This window comes from Diabrotica virgifera, chromosome 9 (assembly GCF_917563875.1).
Source record: "Diabrotica virgifera virgifera chromosome 9, PGI_DIABVI_V3a".
NCBI classification, from domain to species: Eukaryota; Metazoa; Arthropoda; class Insecta; order Coleoptera; family Chrysomelidae; genus Diabrotica; species Diabrotica virgifera.
In genome coordinates, this window is record NC_065451.1 from 221,468,211 (window position 1) to 221,488,793 (window position 20,583).

Consider the following 20,583-nt stretch of genomic DNA (forward strand, 5'->3'; position numbering starts at 1 on the left):
GGGTGAATCCCAAAAAATAAGTAATAAACAGGAAACTATATATACAAATCAAAATGGTTGGATACATGTAGAAATAAACAATAAATGTGATAAACGAAATACAAGTATCGTATGGTAAAATCATGCACAATTACAAGCACAGTAAAGAGAGCCTGGTCATTATTTAAAAAAAAATCAATCAAGCATCTAGCATAAAAAATCTCTCTTTGCTGTTTAGGGCTTATCTCGAGATAACTAATCTTATAAATTTAATGATGGATCGAAAATATAAAGAACAAATATATAATAAAATTAAGGTTTGAGGTAGATAGCCCGTAGATTAGCTCTACTTTTGGAGATAATTGGATGTATGTTTAATTAAGACACTTACAGTAACTCTGATGATGTCTCTTAAATTGCACTGAATCTAACTTTACTTTAACTAGTAATCAAGCACTGAAGATACTTATATTGTGATTTGGATCTAATCGGATGTTAGATCTAAATCAGGAAGATGATAAAATATATTCACACTCAGATAAGATAATAGAGTGACTTCTCACTCCCAAGATATATTGCAGATAAGATATTAGATACGAGAGACACACGTCTGCACTCGAAGATACTCAGCCACCAAGTCCTCCTATTCGCAATATTTTCGATGCGTTTTCTTTAAAAAAAGTAGGGATATATCCCCTCTCAAAAAATGGCACTTCTAAAAAAGAACCTACCATCTTTTTATTTTTAGATAAGAGTGAGGATCGTAAAAGCTAGATGTACCTTCAAACTGATAAGATCTTCTTCAAAAGCCACAACCTTTCTCTTGGTATAAAAGCAAGAATACTAAGATGCTACATCTTCTCTGTCCTTGTTTATGGTGTTGAATCGTGGACCTTGAACGAAGATATATGCAGAAAATTAGAAGCATTTGAGATGCGACTATATCGGAGAATACTTAAAATCCCGTGGACTGATCCGAGTCACAAATGAGGAGGTCCTCAGAAGAATGAGAGGTCCTCTCATTTTATATTAATAAATACTTGTTTTTTAAAGAACAGTCTGCAAATTTCTTACCTGCTCAATTTTCTGGTCCATGCTAATAGCAAGCACCCATTCCTTGATGTTGTCGTGCTCCTTTGGATCTTCAATGAGATATAGCTGGTGTGGCAAAGGTATATTTGACGGAAAATCGGTCTGGACCAAGTCGGAATGATCTACCAGTTGGCCTTCGTCTTCTTCTATCGCTTCGCACAGATCCAAGTAGTGATTGAGAAATACGAAAGCTTCAGACAATCTTCCTTCTTCTTTTAGATCTTTGCCTGTTAAAAGAAGTGTTTCGTAATAAATTATGAAAATACTAAAAATCAGGCCTATAGAGCCCAATAAGTTAAGGATAAAAATAAACATACCTGCTTCATAAAATGCCTTGTCTGCTGGTATGAAATCCGTATATCGTAGTATAGCTGTACTGATTTTAACTGCAATAACTTTCAGAGAAGGCACTTGTCTGCAAGCCGATCTCAGCGCGTAAAAATGAGACACTAACAGCAAATTTCTGAAATGGACCTTGGTTTCAGGATTCACATTGATTGCCACTTCAAGATTTTCATTCTATAAATAAAGAAAAGTGTGTAGGTAAGTATTTATAATATAACACTACTTCTTTTTTTGTTGATTTCCACAAAGCATGTGACACAACGGAAACAGTCGCTAGCTTAAAAGAATTATCAGGATGTAGAATCAATCACAGTTATGCGAAATATACAGAGAGGATTTAAATTATGGAATAAATTCATTTTCTCTAAAATGGACGACTTTGGAGAAAAATCCTAAAACGGTCGATTTTTATTTTTAAACTACAACTGATGTCAAACAGTGTCATACACTGCGGTGCAAAAAAATCGATCCACTAAAAATTTGGTCATTTTTGATGTTTCGAATTTCCTAAACCTGTTGTCCGATTTAAGCAATTTTTTACCACGTTATAACCTTATTCATTGACAATATCGCTGTAATAATATTGTTGCTAGACAGTCAAACTGTCATTGTATACCGGGTGTACGAATCAAACTGTGCTTTTTTTCTCAAAGTTCGCATCACCCTGTGGATTATTCTATCATTTATAAAATACTGAAATTAAAACCCAACTACAGCCTCAGGTTTTCTTAACATTTTGTCTTTCGATTCATTCGCTTATGTTGGATAATAAAAAAGTTAGGTACTTTAACAACTGGCCATGTTCGTCATCAGTACAGGGTGTTTTCTAAATAAGTGCGACAAACTTTAAGGGGTAATTTTACATGAGAAAATAATGACAATTTGCTTTATAACCATATGTCCGCAAACGCTTCGTTTCCGAGATACGGGATGTTCAATTTTTTTTACAAACTTACGATTTATTTATTGCTTTAAAACCAGTTAATTATGCAAATGAAATTTGGTGGGTTTTAAGACGTAGTTATTGCAAATTTTTTAACACCATTAAAAATTGTATATTCAACATTGGCGTGCGTACGGTCAATAATATCGGTCATAATACCCGTTTGCGCGCCAATGGTGAATATTAAATTCTTAATTGTATGTTAAAAAATGTGCAATAACTACGTCATAAAACCCACCAAAGTATTTTCAGTATTCTATAAATGCTAGAATAATCCACAGGGTAATGCGAACTTTGAGACAAAAACACAGTTTGATTCGTACACCCGGTATACAATGTCTAGCAAAAATATTATTACAGCGATATTTTCAATGAATAAGGCTATAACGTGCTAAATTAAATCGGACAACAGGTTTAGGAAATTCGAAACATCAAAAATGACCAAATTTTTAGTGGATCGAATTTTTTGCACCGCAGTGTATTTCACACTAGTGACGTCATCCATCTGAGCGTGATGACGTAATCAATGATTTTTTTAAATGGAAATAGGGGTCATGTGGCACCTCATTTGAAAGGGTGTTCAATTCTCTATTCAGTAATATAAACATTAATATCATTATTTATACAGGGTGACCAAAAAAATATTTTTTGAATTAATTAATTGACGCAAAAAGAAGAATGTACTTTTAATTTATTTAACTCAAAATACATTGTACGGCTGTAAGTAAATAGAAAAAATGTTTATTTTACAAATAAACATTTCTTTTCGCTTAAATTAAATCTCAAACAGCCTCCCACCTACCTCTTGGCAGTTTGAACATTTAATTTAAGCGAAAAGCAATGTTTATTTGTCACATAAACATTTTTTTCTATTTTCTGACAGCGATAGAATGTATTTTAAGTTAAATAAATTGCATACATTCTTCTTTTTTCGTCAATTAATTTAATTCAAAAATGATTATTTTGGCCCCCTGTATAAACAATAATATTAATGTTTATAGTACTGTATAGAGAATTAAACATCCTTTCAAATGAGGTGCCACACGATCCCTATTCCCATTTAAAAATATCATCGATTACGTCACCACGCTCAGATGGATGACGTCACTAGTATGAAATATATGTCAAAAAATTGTAATTTGAAAATAAAAATCGACCTGTTTCGGGATTTTTCTCTAAAGTCGTCCATTTTAGAGAAAATGAATTTATTCCATAATTTAGATCCTCTCTGTATATGTACGAAAATGTGTCAACAACTGTAAGCCGGATTTATGTTACAACGGGGACGTAGACGGGATGGAGGACTTTGAAGAATGGTCTGATATGAAAAGCATTGGCTGGTTTAACTTACAGCGGAACGGGGCGACACCGGGAAAATCAGCCTTAAACCTTCATTGTATGGCTGAGAAGATAAAAACTGACAGAGGTGTGGGGTAGGGAGATACTTTGTCGCCAAAACTATTTAACACAGTCATGGAGTACTCATTTAAACGGTTAGAGTGGAACTCAAAGAAATTAAATCATCTCCGATATGCCGATGACATTGTTCTCATGACAAACGACTTAGAAGAAGCCAGAGTTATGTTAGAACAACTACAGCAATTAACATAGAGAGTGGGTTTAAAGATAAATGATGGGAAAACAAAAATATTGACGAATCCCGTCTCAAATGAGTTTATAACCGTAAACTTGCAAAAATCTTCAGACCCAGTGGAATTCTCAGGAAGAAATAATGTTATACCACCGTCTATAAACCATTAAAACAATGTACCATAATGTGAAAACGAGGAAATAAAGAAGGACGTACCGTAAAATGGTGTGAATAGGAACAAAACTTTACTAAACAATTACAATAATCTTGCTAAACATATATCTTTCGTTGGACTATTTAATTTTTTTCAAATTGGCTAACGTGATATGGCTTTAGGAAATTTAGGTTTGTGTTCCCATTCACCCATTCACCCCACTTGGTGAATTTTTTTGTGATTAAACCAGGTTTTGATTTTTTTGTGATTAAAGTATTAACTTTTTTATTTATTAACATCTAAATATCAAAAGAGGAAGGTAAGACCCAAATAACAATGCATAAGTTTTATGATTGCAATATGTGTTAATGACATTTTTTTCAGTTGAAAGTTGAAAACCGTTCCTATTCACCCCATTTTACGGTACGTCACAGATCTCATAGAACGCGAAACATGGCTGAAGTGAAACTGGGCGGGTCATGTGGCTAGAATGACTAAAGGGTGATAAACCCAAAAAATTACATTACAGTGTGGAGCCCACAAGTAGAAGTATACCAACTACATGATGGACAGACGTCAAAATATTCGCTGGGAATCGGATACAGGAAGCTCAAAACCGACAGAACTGGAAGAAACTAGGGGAGACCTATGTTTAACTTTAAACACAGAAGGCTAGATGATGATGGTGATGATCATAATGTAATTGGTCATTGAAATGAGTCATTACTGTTCAAAATATACTTACAATCTCAAACATAACTTGTCTAAGCTGTTCCCAAGTTCCATAGCTGTCTGGATCAGACATGAAGTTGGCTCCAAACATTTTGGTGGCGATGTGATTGTAAATGTTGAAGTTCTGAGGCATTGCCGGAGCTCCGTGGGTAAAATAGAGCTGAAGAGCCTCCGTGACCAACTGATCTTTGAGCAATTTTGCTGCATAGAGCGCCACGTATTTGTGGAGTATGGGTGCAGTGTGTGATTTTGCTTTTTCTATGCATCGCGACCACTGGCCTTGTTCTGCGAGAAGATCTAATGCTCCAATTATATCTAAAATAAAAAGAATGTTTCATTTTCCCCTGAACTTCTCAATAGTTGTATATTGTATAATGGAAGTAAGAAATATACTAGAACGCTTTAAGAGCGGTTCGTTTGAACCCTTCTCCGTTTTTTTACACCTATACAACAGGTTCGCACAGACTAAATTAGTTCGAGCAAAACGTTTAGTTGGGTGGCAAAAAACCAGCCGTCGCACTATAGTGTAACGATATGATTCCACGGCAAGCGATGAGCTGGTCTACCAGAGACGACCGTAGGAGTGTCCGTATTGACTCATTCCTTCTTCACAGCACCGCTGGGGGAAACCGAAGGAGTAGTGGCATCGAGAGCATATTTAAGACGAGCCAGGAGAATGAGAAAATCAGTTTTTGCTACCGTGTTGAATTAGAAATAGCTCGATTGGCAGAGATGCACCGTATTTGAGCTGGAACTGAGCCTAGGCGGACGCCACCGTAGTGACATGGCGTCTAGACGTGGTGTCCACCGTAACCGTTACCGCAGTAGGCGGTAGTAGCGAGGAACGAATGACTGCGTGTGGCTGTTCAACCGTGCCGCATTGAAGTGAAATGCGGTGTCTCCGTGTCGGGATATATGGCTATGTTGATTTAACGTAGCGAGATTGTTATTGTATATATTGTATTGTTTATCGTATCATTTTATTATTACTATTATGTTCGGATGGCAGTAAGAAGTATAATATTGCTTTTCATTTGCAGAAGATAGAAATATATTTTATTTTATTCATTTTAAACTGTATATAATTATCTTAAATATATTTACTTTATTTTTTAACCTGTGTTTTACTGAGTCTGTGGTCTTGAAAGAGCTACCCGTTACAATAGTTTAAAGCAGAACTACCAAAACCTACAAATCTGACCGCTCTACTATATTTCTTACTTATACTATACCATTTGATAGAATAATACGAATAATTTTAACTCACCCACATCTGCCAACTGTTCAACGTCTCCTTTCTTCAAGAGCCTATCCTTATATTTGGTTTCCACGTAGTTTTCGAAAGCTGGGTCTAGTTCTTTGGCTACTTTTCGTGCTTTATTCCACTCTTCAGCTACTATGAATGCGTCTATTGCTTCCTTGATCATTTCCATGCTGGCGTATAACTGTGCGGCTACGTTGTGTTCACCGATTTCTATTAATCTGAAAAACATTAACCAAGGTATTTTATTTCAGATAGAATCCTCAGAAGAATCATTGGTCCTTATCATGACCCTAATAGCAACCGATACCGAATGAGAACCCATGCTGAGGTCAAGCAGATGTATAGGGAGACCGACGTAGACCAAGAAATTAAATCTCAACGTCTTAGATGGACTGGCTATGTCCATAGACTCTCTAATAATCGCCTTGCCAAGTTAATCTGGGAGGAAGCCCCCACAGGAAGAAGGCCCTTAGGACGCCCACGAATGCAATGGACAGACAATATATGGTCAGATCTAAGAACAATGGGGCTACCCACTAACCCAACTATCATGGACGACTGTTCGAGATGGAAGCATGTTGTGCAGTCAACTAAGACCCACCCCGAGTTGTAGTGTTACGAGAAGAAGAAGATGGAAGGTTAAAGAAATACATACTTTATTCTAGCGGAGATTTAAGTAGATATCAAAATATGGATACTGATCTATTGTTAAATAATTTTATGGGGAAAATTTAGAGAAGTAATTTTATGTCAAAGACCACTAGATCGTAAATTTTCATCGCCCTGTATATAGCCAAAATTTGTATGATATATAATATGATTTAGCCGTAAGCAGTGTTTCGTGGAAAGAGGAAATGTTTAGTGGTAAAGATTCTACGAACGGACTTATACAAATTAAACAATGAACTAAAATACGGTCGGATTAGAAAGTGGATGTACTCGCGGTTGGAGTAGACAATAGAATGTTTCTAAATGGTTTCCTAGAAAGAAACGACGATAAACAATTTTGTTTAGTTTTAGAATATAGGGTTTTTCTAACATTAAAGAAAACAATTAATTTTAATATCTCCTGGAAATTTGACAAGGCAGAAAATTTGTATACAACACTATTTGTTCTTATAAAATGAAAGTAAGGATGTAATGTGTAGAGAGAATGCTTGTGATTGATGGAGGGAGAAAAGAGTGATTGAGTCTCAGATTGACGAAGGAAAAAGATTTACTGTGTAATTAAGATCGGAAGGGAGCAGTCCAGTTTATAAAGTAGTAATTTTGTGTAAAGTAGTGAATTTGGTGGTCGCGTAAGCAGATTCGTGTTGAGACGAAGTCGTGATCGAGTCGAGAAGTACAATCTTCTCGTGTCCGATATAGTTCCAATTTCTGTCTGGAACGAGTTGTCGGCTTGTATCAATTTTGCACAAGATATCGAGCTGAGAGAAAAAATCTTGGAATTATAAAGATTGATATTGTTTGTATCGAGTCGGAGACTAAATAGAGGAGAGATTTGGAAGAGGAAGACCGTAGCAGCATCCGAGGAGCACGTGTGGGAGAACCGAGGACAACGCAATCCAGGAGAAGAAGTAAAGAAGATAAAAAAAGGTTTGTCAGATTATTTGTGAAAAGAAGAGAGTTGTTGTATATTACATACCATATTTGTTTTTTGTCAATTTTACAGTTTTACAGCATAATTTATTCATTCTAAAATTCATAGAAGATATAAGCAATCTATTTAAAAGGTAAATTAAATATTTTTTCATAATAATAAGAACAGTGTACCGAATCATTTAAATGAAAATTTTTTAAAAGAAAAAGGAGATAATAGAATTAAGGATTATTTTTATTAGATAAGAAATTTTGACGACAGAATAAAGTTTGAGCATACATTTTGAATCTTATATTTATGGTATAGTATCTAAATAAATAATATTTATAAAATTTATATGAATTTGAGTATATTTATTTTCCCTGTTTTGTCCTGGACGAAGTAAGCAACTAGAGATACTAGAAGCCACAAACTAAAGATGATACATTAAAATCAATTAGCCCTGAGAATATTTTTTATTGGAAAGTTTTATTAAATTTTGGTTTTATTTCCATGAATAGCAATTAAAATAATTAATTATTTAATTGAATTAATCAAATGCTGATCAATCTCATAACAGAGAAAAAATACAGAGCATAACACTGTGTATATAGAAGAACATCTATCACAAAAAAATAGAGAAGATAATGTTAAAGCTTTTGCTGATGATGTAGACACAATTGCACAATCCACCAGAGATGTTTCTACCCAGAGATAACAAAGAATTAGAAATAAAGCGTATACGCTCTGAGCTTCGCTGGTGTCGCTCCTGGCGGATTACTAATTCAATTTTTACCGGTAATTTTTAAATTTATTATTTAATTGTTATCGCTTAATATTTACAACGCAAAAAAGTAATTAAATTGTAATCGATTTTTTTAAGATTTTGCTAATCATTTTGACGTTCTATTGATAAAATATGAATTTCTTACTTCGGATACTTTCACAATTATCGTGTAGATGGCGTAGATTAATTTATAATTACATATTACGGAACATTAAAAAAACTTAAATTCAGCATTTAAAACGTAAGTATATTTAAGGTAAAAATATATACCACAGCTTTGACCAACTAATATTTTTTATAATTAATGTTTTTAATTTTAATTTTAAATTAATCACTTTGACATTTATGTCAAATTTCCGGTAAACGTTTACAGACTTGCCACTACTGGCGCTCGCGAATTTGTAAATATCCCCTCTACGTACGAGCTCACAGCGTATAACTTCCTAGCGACGTTACTTTACAGTTGAGTCCGCGAGTATTTACCCGTGCGTCATCATTTAAAGCATACGAAATAAGTCGGAAATCTATTTCACGCAACAACAACTGACAGAAAGTGGCTACTGTTCCGATTACGGGTTTTATTATAAAATTTGACGTTATCAAATAATATATAGAATGTCAAATGTAAGTTTTGCTTCAAAATTTTTGTGCAGAATTACAGCTACATTTGAAGTAGCTTAATAAATTCTTATATTATTATTGATTTATAAATAAATAAACGATTTATAAAAAAATTCAGTAACATATTTTATTTTTGTTATTTTATTCACTTTGACGGAAATCTAAACACAATCATTTCTTTACTGTGTGAATGACGTTAGCTTTGTATGTTTTAAATATTAATTGCCAAAATATAATTATTTACCTTAAAATTTCAAAGCCCAATATAAAATTAGTTGTGAAAACAACTGTTTGTGTAATATAAAGAAACTTCAAAACGCAAAAATTCGACAAAAACCGCAAAAAATTCAACTGATTGACAGCCACAAAAGTAAACAAAGCAGAAACGTCAAACAAATTGTGCTTAAAATATGAAAACATACCGAATCGTCTTTTTGTGTACATATCTCTTTTCAATGCACTGAGTCTAGATGGTTCATAAAAATAACATGTGTTGTTACTTAATAACAAACGGCAGCTGGTTTGTAATGAGTTTCATGCGTGGAAGAGAATGATGCTAGATAAAAAGTATGTGTTTTATCGCTTCAGGTATTAATGACGCACGGGTAAAGACTCGCGAACTCAACTGTAAATCAAAATTGGTATTAAAGGCAACTAAAACAAAGGTACCTATATAAAACTATAATTCGCCCCATAATAAATAACGCATATTTATATTTACCTTGGACTCAACACTTTGATCACCTCTAGAGCTTCATCTCCGAATAAGAATTTGTTGACCATGTCAGCTGCTCTTAGAAGAGCTCGTTTAACGATAGATGGCTCCGTAATACTAGTGTTAACCTACAAAAATGAAAGTACTATAATATAAAATTTCTATAATTTACCATTTTATTGCTACAATAGTTACCAGTTAATGACCCACTAGAGAATTCTATTTCTGGGACTCCAAATAAACAATGCTCGCCTACCTGCGAGAGGCACAGGGGTTTTTGAACCGCCTCAATTTCTCTGGAACAATTCTATTTATTCCAATCGAAAAGCAGGTATCTGCATGACGTCATGAAAGATCCCGCTATGTTCCAGTACTTTCAATGGAAATTTCGAGAATAGGACCACAGTATTTAAATAGAGAATTTGTATTACACGAGTCAGTATAAATGAAAATATTGTATTCTAAAGTGAACTTTACTTAATAAAATCCACTATTTAAATAAACACATGATATTTACCTGTAGAAGACAGTCCACAGCTTGTTTATGTTGACCAGCCAAGGCCCATTCATTAGCCCTTGACAGCAATGTCTCTATATTAATATCTGTCATTTGATTGTGATGAGAACTGCTATATTCCGACTGAAGCGAGGGGTAACGGTGAGGCAGATAGTCTTTGCATACTCTTAAAGCATCTATCCACATATCTAAAAAAATATATTTAGATGAATGCTCATTTGATAGGTAGTACTAGCTATAGTACCAGTACCAGCATACTAAAGTACGATTTTCTAAGAGACTCATTAATATCTAGTTAGTTCAGCGGGGTGCTATTGTTCGAGGTGTGAAATTGCATAAGCAAGTGATCATTTCATAAAACAAGTAGATTCCTTGTTTATCGAATTCCACACCTCGAACAATAACACTCCGCTGAGCCGCATATTAACGAATCTCTTAGACAGCTGGTACTACTATACCCCTACCTTCACTCTTATACTTCTGAACAATCAATTCAGGCGCTTGGGCCCGCAGCAAAAGCACCTCGAACTCAGAAAATTGCTTGTCTTTGAAGCACTGTCCAGCCTGAGCTTGCAGTACTTCCGGTACCGCGTCGGGTTCGTGTTTCTCTGCGATTCTTAAGGCGTTGATCCAATTTTGGGCGTGGACGTACATCAGAATGGCTTCTTTTGGTTTTGCAGCCTGGATAAATTCGGATTCTGCTTCTGCGTACTTCCCGTCATCTTCTAAAGCCATGGCGTACTTCAGATGAACTTCGCTGACCTTAAATAGATATGAGATATGATTACTATTACTACATTACAAAATTAATTTTAGATACCCAGGAAACGAAGCAGAAAAAGTGCTTGAAAAATCGAAAAAACATTTTTCGATGGAAAACGTAGAGGTTGCAAGACAATGGATAAATCGCGACCTACAAGAATGGATGGGTCAAGAAAACATAGTTAGAGCAATCAAAGCACGGAGAATTAGATGCTATGGATACATAATTAGAAGAGAGAAGAATAATCCCTTAAGCCTTAATAACGAAATAGATACCACCAGGTAAAAGAACCAGAGGCAGACCTAAACTGAGATGGAGAACAAGTAAAAAAAGTCTCAAGGAGTATGAAAATTAGAAATGTAGGAAGAACAATCAAAGAGAGAGAAAGGAGAAAAGTAGTGGAAACAGCTAAGTCACACCAGCAACTGTAAAACCAAACCCAGAATGGGATGATCTCCCACACAAAAAGGATGGTCAAGTGAAAACAGCTTCATCTCCCCGGGGGAATATAGCTTGTATACAGGGTGTTTCATTAATAATTGTCCATATAGTAACTGGACGAACCTATAAAATTTGGTTCCTTACTGAGTTACAGGGTGTTTTATCTAAAAATTTAAAAACTATTTTTGCTCAGAATTTTAAAACTATTCGACGTATCCTTTTCATACTTGACAGAAAGTGCGACTACTATATACCCTACTAAATTATGATAAACAAACTTTTCTAGCTACTATCAGAGGCGTACGACAGGGGATAGTGAATGGTTGACCCCTCTCAAATTCTACTCCACTGGAGGAATTACTATTTTAGTGCCAATTTTAGATTCTCCAATATTTTCTACGTAAATAATACACTGTTTATTGGTAACGATAAATTCATTAGTTTTTGAGATATTTGAAGTTAAATATGAAACGGCACAGTTATTTTGATTAATTTATATGGTTCATATATGATTGAAATTTAAAAATTATTTGTACCCAGTACTTTAAAACTATTTGGCGTATTCTTATCGTACTTAGCAGAAAGTGTAGATACTGTACGCTCTACTAAATTAAGATAAATAAACGTTTCTAGCTACTACCAGAGACGTACGACAGTGGATAGTGGATGGTTGACCCTTCCTAAATTCTACGCCACTGACGAAATTGCTATTTTAGTGTAATTTTTTGATTTTCCAATACTGTTTATGTAAATAATATACTCTTCATTCGTAAAGATAAAATTATTAGTTTTCGAGATTTTTGAAATTAAAAATGAAGCGGCACAACACATTGATCAAAATAACCGTGTCGTTTTATTTTTAACTTCAAAGATCTCGAAAACTAACGACTTTATCGTTACGAATGAAGAGTATATTATTTTCATAAAAAGTATTGGAGAATCCAAAAATTGAACTAAAGTAGCAATTCCGCCAGTGGCGTAGAATTTGGAAAGGATCAACCATTCACTTTCCACCGTCGTACGCCTCTGATAATAGCCAGAAACGTTATTTTAACATAATTTAGTAGTTTGTATAGTACCTATACTTCCTGCCAAATATGAAAAAAATACGTCGAATAGTTTTAAAATGCTGAGCAAAAATTGTTTTTAAATTTTTAGATAAAACACCCTGTAACTCAGTAATGAACCACATTTTATTTAAGTGTTTTAGGTTAAATCTTCGTATTTTGTGCTAAGGTTTCTTCAGTTACTATATGGACAATTATTAATGAAACACCCTGTATATGTAGATATATAAAATTTCGAAAAAAATCTCTTACCTTGTTTGGTAAATTCTTACACAGCTGAAAAGCGAACTCGAATTGATAAGTTTCGCAGGCATAGTTGATGCAAGGCTCCAAAATCCCATACTTATTTAACAACTTAATGGCCGAATCGATGTGGAGGGTTCTAGCCCACAGGAAGGCTACCTGGTTGGCAGCATTTGGTCCTCCGTTCTGTTTAGCCACTCTATAAGCTTCTTCCCACATTCCAAGAGTTCTACCAATAAGAATAATACATTTTTTGGTAAATTTACAGTTTCCAAAAATATCGAGTGGACCAAAAGTCAGTAAACCGTTTTTTATATTAATAAAAGCTAAAATACCTGAAGTAAAAAAACGTTTATTGTTTATTGTAAATAAGTAGGTACAAACTAGTCATTAAGGTGCGGTTCGAACGCTAATCAAAAATGATCATTATCAAATATTTAATTACTATCACAACTGTCAATGTCAACTTTGATTGGATTGCTGAAAACATAATTATTGATTACAATTATGAAATTAGTTAATCAATTATGTTAATAATTGTTATGTTAATTGATTAACTAATCTCATAATTATAATCAATTACGTTTACAGCAACCCAACCAAAGTTGACATTGACAGTTGTGACAGTAATTAAATATTTGATAGTGATCATTGTTGATTAGCGTTCGAACAACCGGCCCTTAGTCATTTAGAAACTCACGAACTTGCAATCCGTAATGAGGTGGTGAATCCGTATCTTGCTGAATATATGCAATACCTTGTAACTGTGGATTGTTTGCAAGGCCCATCACAGAGCATGATATATTTTCTTGGAGACGCCGCAAACTTACGCGTGACTTGTGACTTTTTTGATAGCGTTAACTGACTTTTAGTCCATAAAATGCTTAATTAAAAAAAGAGACCTGTAGAAGTTTCATGTAAATATTATTAGCATAAACGTTTGGTTTTTCCGCGACAGTTGTTCAATTTTTCACATGCAAAAAATAATATTATACTTTTCACTATCTCAAATCCTCAATTTTCGACGTCAATATTAAAAACTTTTCCTTAATCCAACATTAATAATTCCTACTACTGAATCCACTCCACTCTTTTAGAAGTACGGACATTCTTAGACACTGCAAAGGAAGATTCTCTCTCTTTACTGTTGATCCCCAAAGGCAACAGACCGTTACTGTACATGCATACCTTAATATTGTACAACAGTAACAGTACACTGGTAATATTTGATGCTTACCTATACATGTTCATCGCTGCTTTCCATTCATTGATGGCTAAGAAGTGAATCTCAGCTGCTCTATATTTTCCTTGACTCTCCAACTGCTGACCAAGATGAAGGTGGGTAGTTTGTAGCAGATTTGGATGGTATCGTTCCACAAGTCGTACCTAAATGTATACAAAATTGTACAGAAAAAAAATTCGATTTATAAATGAAGCTAAATAATAATTTAATTTTGATTTCGTAAAAGTATACAGTGATGTGCTAATAACCGGCAGAATAACGCAAAAAATGGAAAACATAATACCTTGCGAAGTAAGGAGAGATGAAACTAGTAGAGATGGAAATTATCGGTATAAACGTATAAATTAACATTACATTACATAGTTTCCCACCTTTAGACGTACTATCGAAGGAATTAGACAACTGTCATGGTGACAGGAGAATTTTATCAATTTTATAAAATACTCCCGTCACAGACGTCTATAGGGGGGAAACTATGTAATGTAATGTTAATTTATACGTTTATACCGATAATTTCCACCTCTGATAGTTTCATCTCTCTTTATTTCGCAATGTGTTATGTTTTCCATCTTTTGCGTTATTCTGCCGGGTATAGGAAGTCTCCTAAATGTGTTTACATATCAAAGACATTGCTTTTTTTTATTCCTTGCTGTTTTTTCTGTGTATTACTCAGTTAATCAATTATGAAGTAGACCTTGATGGTTTTTCTTATCTAATAACTTTTTTTCTCTCCTATTAGTGTTTTGTAGCTATTCTTGTGAAGTGACCCGTGATAAGTGAACGCACTTATCACGGGTCAAAATTCCTTGTAGCACGTTCCATTTTCAAACAAAAAAAAATATGGTCTTAATTGAAACTTTAAGTAATAAATCTTTACAAAAAAAGCACACTTGTTGACTGTTAACAATTTGAGATCCTACTTAAAATGAGGATTTATTGATGAAAAACAAGGCTAATTGTTAACGTACCTAACTTTTTTATTATTTAACATAAGCGAATGAACAAAAAAAAATATTAAGAAAGCCTAAGGCTACAATTGAGTTTTAATTTCAATATTTTATGTATGCTAGCGTATTCCACAGGGTGTTCCGAACTTTGAGGAAAAAACACAGTATGATTGTTACACCCGGTATATACAATGACATTTACCTGTCTACTAACAATATTATTACATCGATGTTCTTAAAGAATAATAAGGCTATAACATACTAAAAAAATCACTCAAATCGGACAACAGGTTTAGGAAATTCGAGACATCAAATATGTCCCATTTTTAAGGTGGTGCATTATTTTGCTGCGTAGTGTATAAACGACAAACTTAATAGAAATTAACAAAAAAAAAATAAAAAAAACTTACCATATTATCATACTGTTCGACGCGTTTGTACATAGCAATAGCCAAATCTGGCGTGTTGACCGAAAGGTACAATTTTTCAGCTTCTCTGTATTTCCCAGCTTCTTCTAACGCTTCAGCATGCTTTATATACATGTCGTACACCTCTTCCGTGTCCAAGTGCTCTGAAGCAATGGCGTGCGCTTTCTCCCATTGGCCAGCTTCGTTGTACATGTCCACAGCTTCTTTGTACATGCCACAAGCTGCGTACAGTTTTTCTGCTGTCGAGTATTCCTATACAATAATTGATATTTAGGAACAAATTTTAATAGTAAACGACAAACAATAGATTGTTACATTACATTGATTTTAATCTATTTAATTTATTGAATTGAGCTCTACAACACCCAATTTGTAATTTATTTATACTAAACTATTTACTGTTGTAAACCTGTTTTTTCTGTTTTATCGACTACAAAAAAGCGTTTGATCGAGTAAAACTAACATAACTCATAGAAACCCTAACGCAACATGGTATAGATAGACCATAACAATGTGGCCCTTCATCATCATCATCCAGCCTTCTGCATCTAAAGTTGAACATAGGCCTCCCCTAATTTCTTCCAGTTTTGTCGATCTTGAGCTTTCTGCAACCAATTCCCAGCAAACCTTTTGACGTCGTCTGTCCATCGTGTAGGTGGTCCAGCTCTACTTCTTCTGTCTTCTCTTGGTCTCCACACTGTAATTTTTTGGGTCCACCTCCCGTCCTTCGTTCTGGCTACATGACTCGCTCAATTCCACTTCAGCCATGCTACTTTTGGGTCCACCTCCCGTCCTTCGTTCTGGCTACATGACTCGCTCAATTCCACTTCAGCCATGCTACTCGCTCTATGACATCTGTGACGCCTGTCCTTCTTCTGATTTCTTCGTTTCTGACCCTGTCTCTGAGAGTCAGTCCAAGTAGTGACCGTTCCATTCTTCTTTGGGCCACTCTAAGTTTCGTTGCTGTGGCCTGGGTTAACGATAATGTTTCGGTGCCGTAAGTCATGACTGGAAACACACATTGGTTGAACGTCTTCCTTTTCAAATAATTTGGCAAGTTGCTCTTGAAGATGTCTGATAGAGCTCCATATGCGGCCCATGCTAAGGTGATCCTTCTCTGTAACTCAGCAGTTTGATTGTCCCTGGCAATTTGGATTTCATGCCCTAAGTATTTATATTTATGGACCAATGCTATTTCGTTGACGTCGACTTTTGGATTTTCGCTTGGTACCAGGTTTGTCATGTATTGTGTCTTTCCAAAATTTATGTTTAAACCAACTTTTTTACAGGCGGCATCTAACTCAGTAAGCATTGTTCTAATCTCTTTTAAGTTGTCTGTTATAAGAACTATGTCGTCTGCGAATCGTAGGTGGGAGAGCCTTTCACCGTCGACATTTATTCCTTTGGCGTCCCACTCCAATTGTTTGAAAGCATGTTCAAGTACTGCCGTAAAGAGTTTGAGAGATAACGTGTCTTCCTGTCTAATTCCTCTTTTGATTTTTATAGATTTGGTATCTTTGTGTAGTCGGACGGTCATGGTTGCATTATTGTATATGTTCGCTATCAGTTTGGAGTACCGATAATCTATACTACTTTCCTCCAATGCTCTCATTATGCTGTTAATTTCTATCGTATCAAATGCTTTGCGAAATTCTACGAAAGCCAGGACCAATGGTCGGTTGTATTCGATAGATTTTTCTATAATTCCTTTTATGCAGTGAAGGTGGTCGTTAGTGCCAAAGTTTTTCCTAAAACCCGCCTGTTCTCTAGGTTGGTAAAAATCCAATTTTGTTTCCAGTCTATTTGTTATTATTCTTGTGAATAACTTGAAGAGGTGGTCTAATAGGCTTATGGGCCAGTAATTCTCGAGGTCTGTTGGATCACTCTTTTTGTGTAATAAGATGGTAAGTGCACTGTACCATCTTGTAGGCGTTTCACTTTGGTGCAAACATAAGTTGAACAATTCCTTTATGTTATTAAAGGAGGAAGTCAATAGAAAGAAAATACCACAATTAGTAAATCAGTAACATATCGAGTTAGTACATATTTAGTATTTTAGTATTATTTAAAATTTAAAATATCAAGTCAGAATTTGGTATTAGTTTTGAGAGTAAACTAAATGTAAACCCAAATACTTACGATGTTGGGATAGTATCACGAGGTTTTTCCTGGGTTTCCCTCGTAATTTACTATGGAATCTCTAACGCGAGAATTTCAGTGCCACCGTTGCATTTGGTTGTCTTTTTAAAGACAGATCACATGCTATGATTTTTTGTGGCGGATATTCTTGAGTTGGGATTGATTTCATGTAATCGAATGAACTATCTTTTAGTAAAGTCGTCCCAGGAACGCAACTCATCAATATTGGCAATATCATTTTAAAGTCGTCTACTTTAAAATGTATAATACGTGTCTGAATTGCCGATATAAATGAGTCAGATTAAATAAATTATTAGAAGAATTTTTTACTAAGCAACAACATTTTTGTTTATTTAGTATTATTTTGTATTTTGACAACGACACCCGACTTGGGCGTCGAAACGTTAATAAAATCATTTTTAGGTAAAATTGTGGCTTATTTCCCATTTGAATATACTTGATTACAAAAATGCCACAAGAAAATAGCTTCAGAACAACATTCCTTTATGTTGTTTAAAAGTCTGTCTCCTCCAATCTTTACGACTTCTATAACGATATTGTCTTCTCCCGGAGCTTTATTTCTTTTCATTTTTCTCAATGCGTTCCTGATTTCGTCTGCTGATATATCAGGCATCAATTCCGATCCTTGGTTGACTAACCTTTTCCCTGAATGTTCTAGTGGCTCATCACGGTTTTGTTGGCTGTTGTATAGTTCTGTATAGAAGTCTTCTACTACCCTTATTATGTGGCCTACTTCTGTGGCCCTTATTCCCTTATTAAAAACCTATATTGGGATCAAATGGCGTCAATCGAAATAGACAATCGTCTAACAGCAGAAATGTCAATTAAAAAAGTAGTTCGTCAGGGCTGTGTACTTTCTCCACTATTATTTAATATATATTTCGAAAAGATCTTTCGCCCTCGAAAAGCTCAAGAACCGCTCAAGATAGAGAGCAATTTGCTGTAGTTATAGCCAACCTTCAGTAATGGAGAAGGCACCTTAAGAAGAAGAAGAAACTATTTACACTAAAACATAATTTATATGTAAAATTCCATACTTAAAGACAGAGGTATATTCAATACCCGTTTTATTATTCAACTTTTCGATAGAATTTATAAACTCAGACTGACTACAGAATATACAATGATTCTATTATTTATATAAGCCGACTATGTCTTCTAGTAAGATCAAGTAATTTCCCTACAGACTACGCGATATCATTCTATCTTAGAGGTGCTTCGGTAGTGGCTACACTGGTCAGGACCAGACTGGTACACGTGTAATGGAAATCGTAACAATATTTTAACTCAATAAGACCATTTTTGATGACTGTAGTACATAAACAAAGTTAGAAGAAATAATTCATTGTATTTACTTACCTTAACACTAGCAAAATGCTCAGCAATAATTTCATAATATTTCTTCACAGTATCGGCATCATCAATGACCTTAATGATATGGACCGCCTTTTTCCATTGTCTTGCAGAGACTGCAGCATTTAAGGCTTTCAACATACATCCTGCCTCGATATAATGACTTATCGCAGCATCCATTTGTTTACTCTCTACCAAACTGTCGCCCCACTCTTCTTCTAACTGGACTACCTTTTCCGGACTTACTGTTCTTGCCAAATCTACGGCTTTATTCCAGACTTTACCTGTAAACAAATAACGATTTGAACTCTTTAGAAACTTTACTAAGTATCAAGACATTTACTACACATATATACACTACACATTACTCCCCTGAGCTAATGATAAACTATAGGTAATCCGATTACGACTGACTGAATGATTTATAAAGATACAAAGTTGGTTCACCGACCAATCGTAACAAAATCAAACAAATGAAATAGAGAATGTGGAAAAATCCCCTTACGAATAACTCACACATCCACTATTTCGGGCTGGGAAAAATTTTCTGAATAGAATCAAAGATCCAAACACCAGTTCTCAGAAATGTGTTCCGCTCTCTTCAACCTCCCTGGGCTCATCGGTAAAGATGAGAGGTTGAATATCTTTAGACACATTCCATCAAAAAACAACATCCGAGACATAGACATAACAGGAGCGTATATCTACGCATCATCTGACAATGACAGTCTCAAGTTTTAATACCCTAATTACTTAAAGTAAAATATATGTTTAAAAAACAAAAAAAAAAGTAATTAGAAAGAGTTATTCGTAAGGGGATTTTTCCACATTCTCTATTTCATTTGTTTGAATGATTTATGTCTATGCCATTAAAAAAAAACTCTTTAGAAATGATAAAGGTGAACGCAATTTATGTTTCCTTTCGATTCAGAGGATATTCACCATCCCTAGACAGCTGTTTCTGTCTCTATACGTCTTCAATAGGGCTACATGAACGTCGTGAACGCCTCTGAACCAAGACGAAAATTAAAAGTGTTCACGTATCCCTACTGGAGACGTCTAAGAGACAGAAACAGCTGTCTAGGGATGGTGAATATCCTCTGAATCGAAAGGAAACATAAACTGCGTTCACTTTTATCTTTGATCTTTATCTTTACTCAGATTTTGAGTATTGGAACTATCTTTCTGACTTTTGCCTAGACAAGTAAGATGAAATGTGAGTGCATATTGTAGAATCCTTTTCGCTTTCTTTATTCGTCGTCTGTTGGCTTATAAATTGTAAAAGACAGATATAAAGGATGTTTCCAGAAAGTAGTTCCAAGAAAGGTTTCAGATTTAAATTAATTGTTATTTTAATTTTTTTTTAATAATGAATTTTGTAGCTGCGACTTTTCTTCTTTACTTCAAAACTATTTGGCATTTGGCACTGAGCATTTTTATTTATTTGAGATCTTCGTGGCTAGATAATATACCAAGTGTTAGGTACATATGGTTGAACTCGTATTGAAGTAAGGATTCCAATAAGAGCAAAATGTACAAAAGTGATGTATTTAAAAACCAAAGTGACTAATGATATCAGAAAAAGTGTAAATCTGGCAACATTGCAAGCGTCAAATCGA

The 20,583-nt window shown here is 34.6% G+C and overlaps 2 protein-coding genes across 2 annotated transcripts in view; one reads left to right on the top strand and one right to left on the bottom strand.

Annotated features, from left to right (window-relative positions):
- Nucleotides 1-20,583, top strand: part of LOC126892004 (uncharacterized) — a 502,972-nt gene that overhangs the window by 316,497 nt on the left and 165,892 nt on the right. The window lies entirely within an intron of this gene.
- Nucleotides 1-20,583, bottom strand: part of LOC114330177 (intraflagellar transport protein 172 homolog) — a 44,005-nt gene that overhangs the window by 1,027 nt on the left and 22,395 nt on the right. The window contains exons 11-21 of the mRNA XM_050661400.1: nt 18,971-19,248; nt 15,434-15,703; nt 14,071-14,219; nt 12,843-13,062; nt 10,784-11,081; nt 10,320-10,507; nt 9,809-9,930; nt 6,104-6,318; nt 4,850-5,151; nt 1,389-1,590; nt 1,054-1,298 (exon numbers count right to left, since the gene is read on the bottom strand). Of these exons, the coding sequence (XP_050517357.1) occupies nt 1,054-1,298; nt 1,389-1,590; nt 4,850-5,151; nt 6,104-6,318; nt 9,809-9,930; nt 10,320-10,507; nt 10,784-11,081; nt 12,843-13,062; nt 14,071-14,219; nt 15,434-15,703; nt 18,971-19,248 (2,489 nt within the window). The remainder of the gene's footprint in view (nt 1-1,053; nt 1,299-1,388; nt 1,591-4,849; nt 5,152-6,103; nt 6,319-9,808; nt 9,931-10,319; nt 10,508-10,783; nt 11,082-12,842; nt 13,063-14,070; nt 14,220-15,433; nt 15,704-18,970; nt 19,249-20,583) is intronic.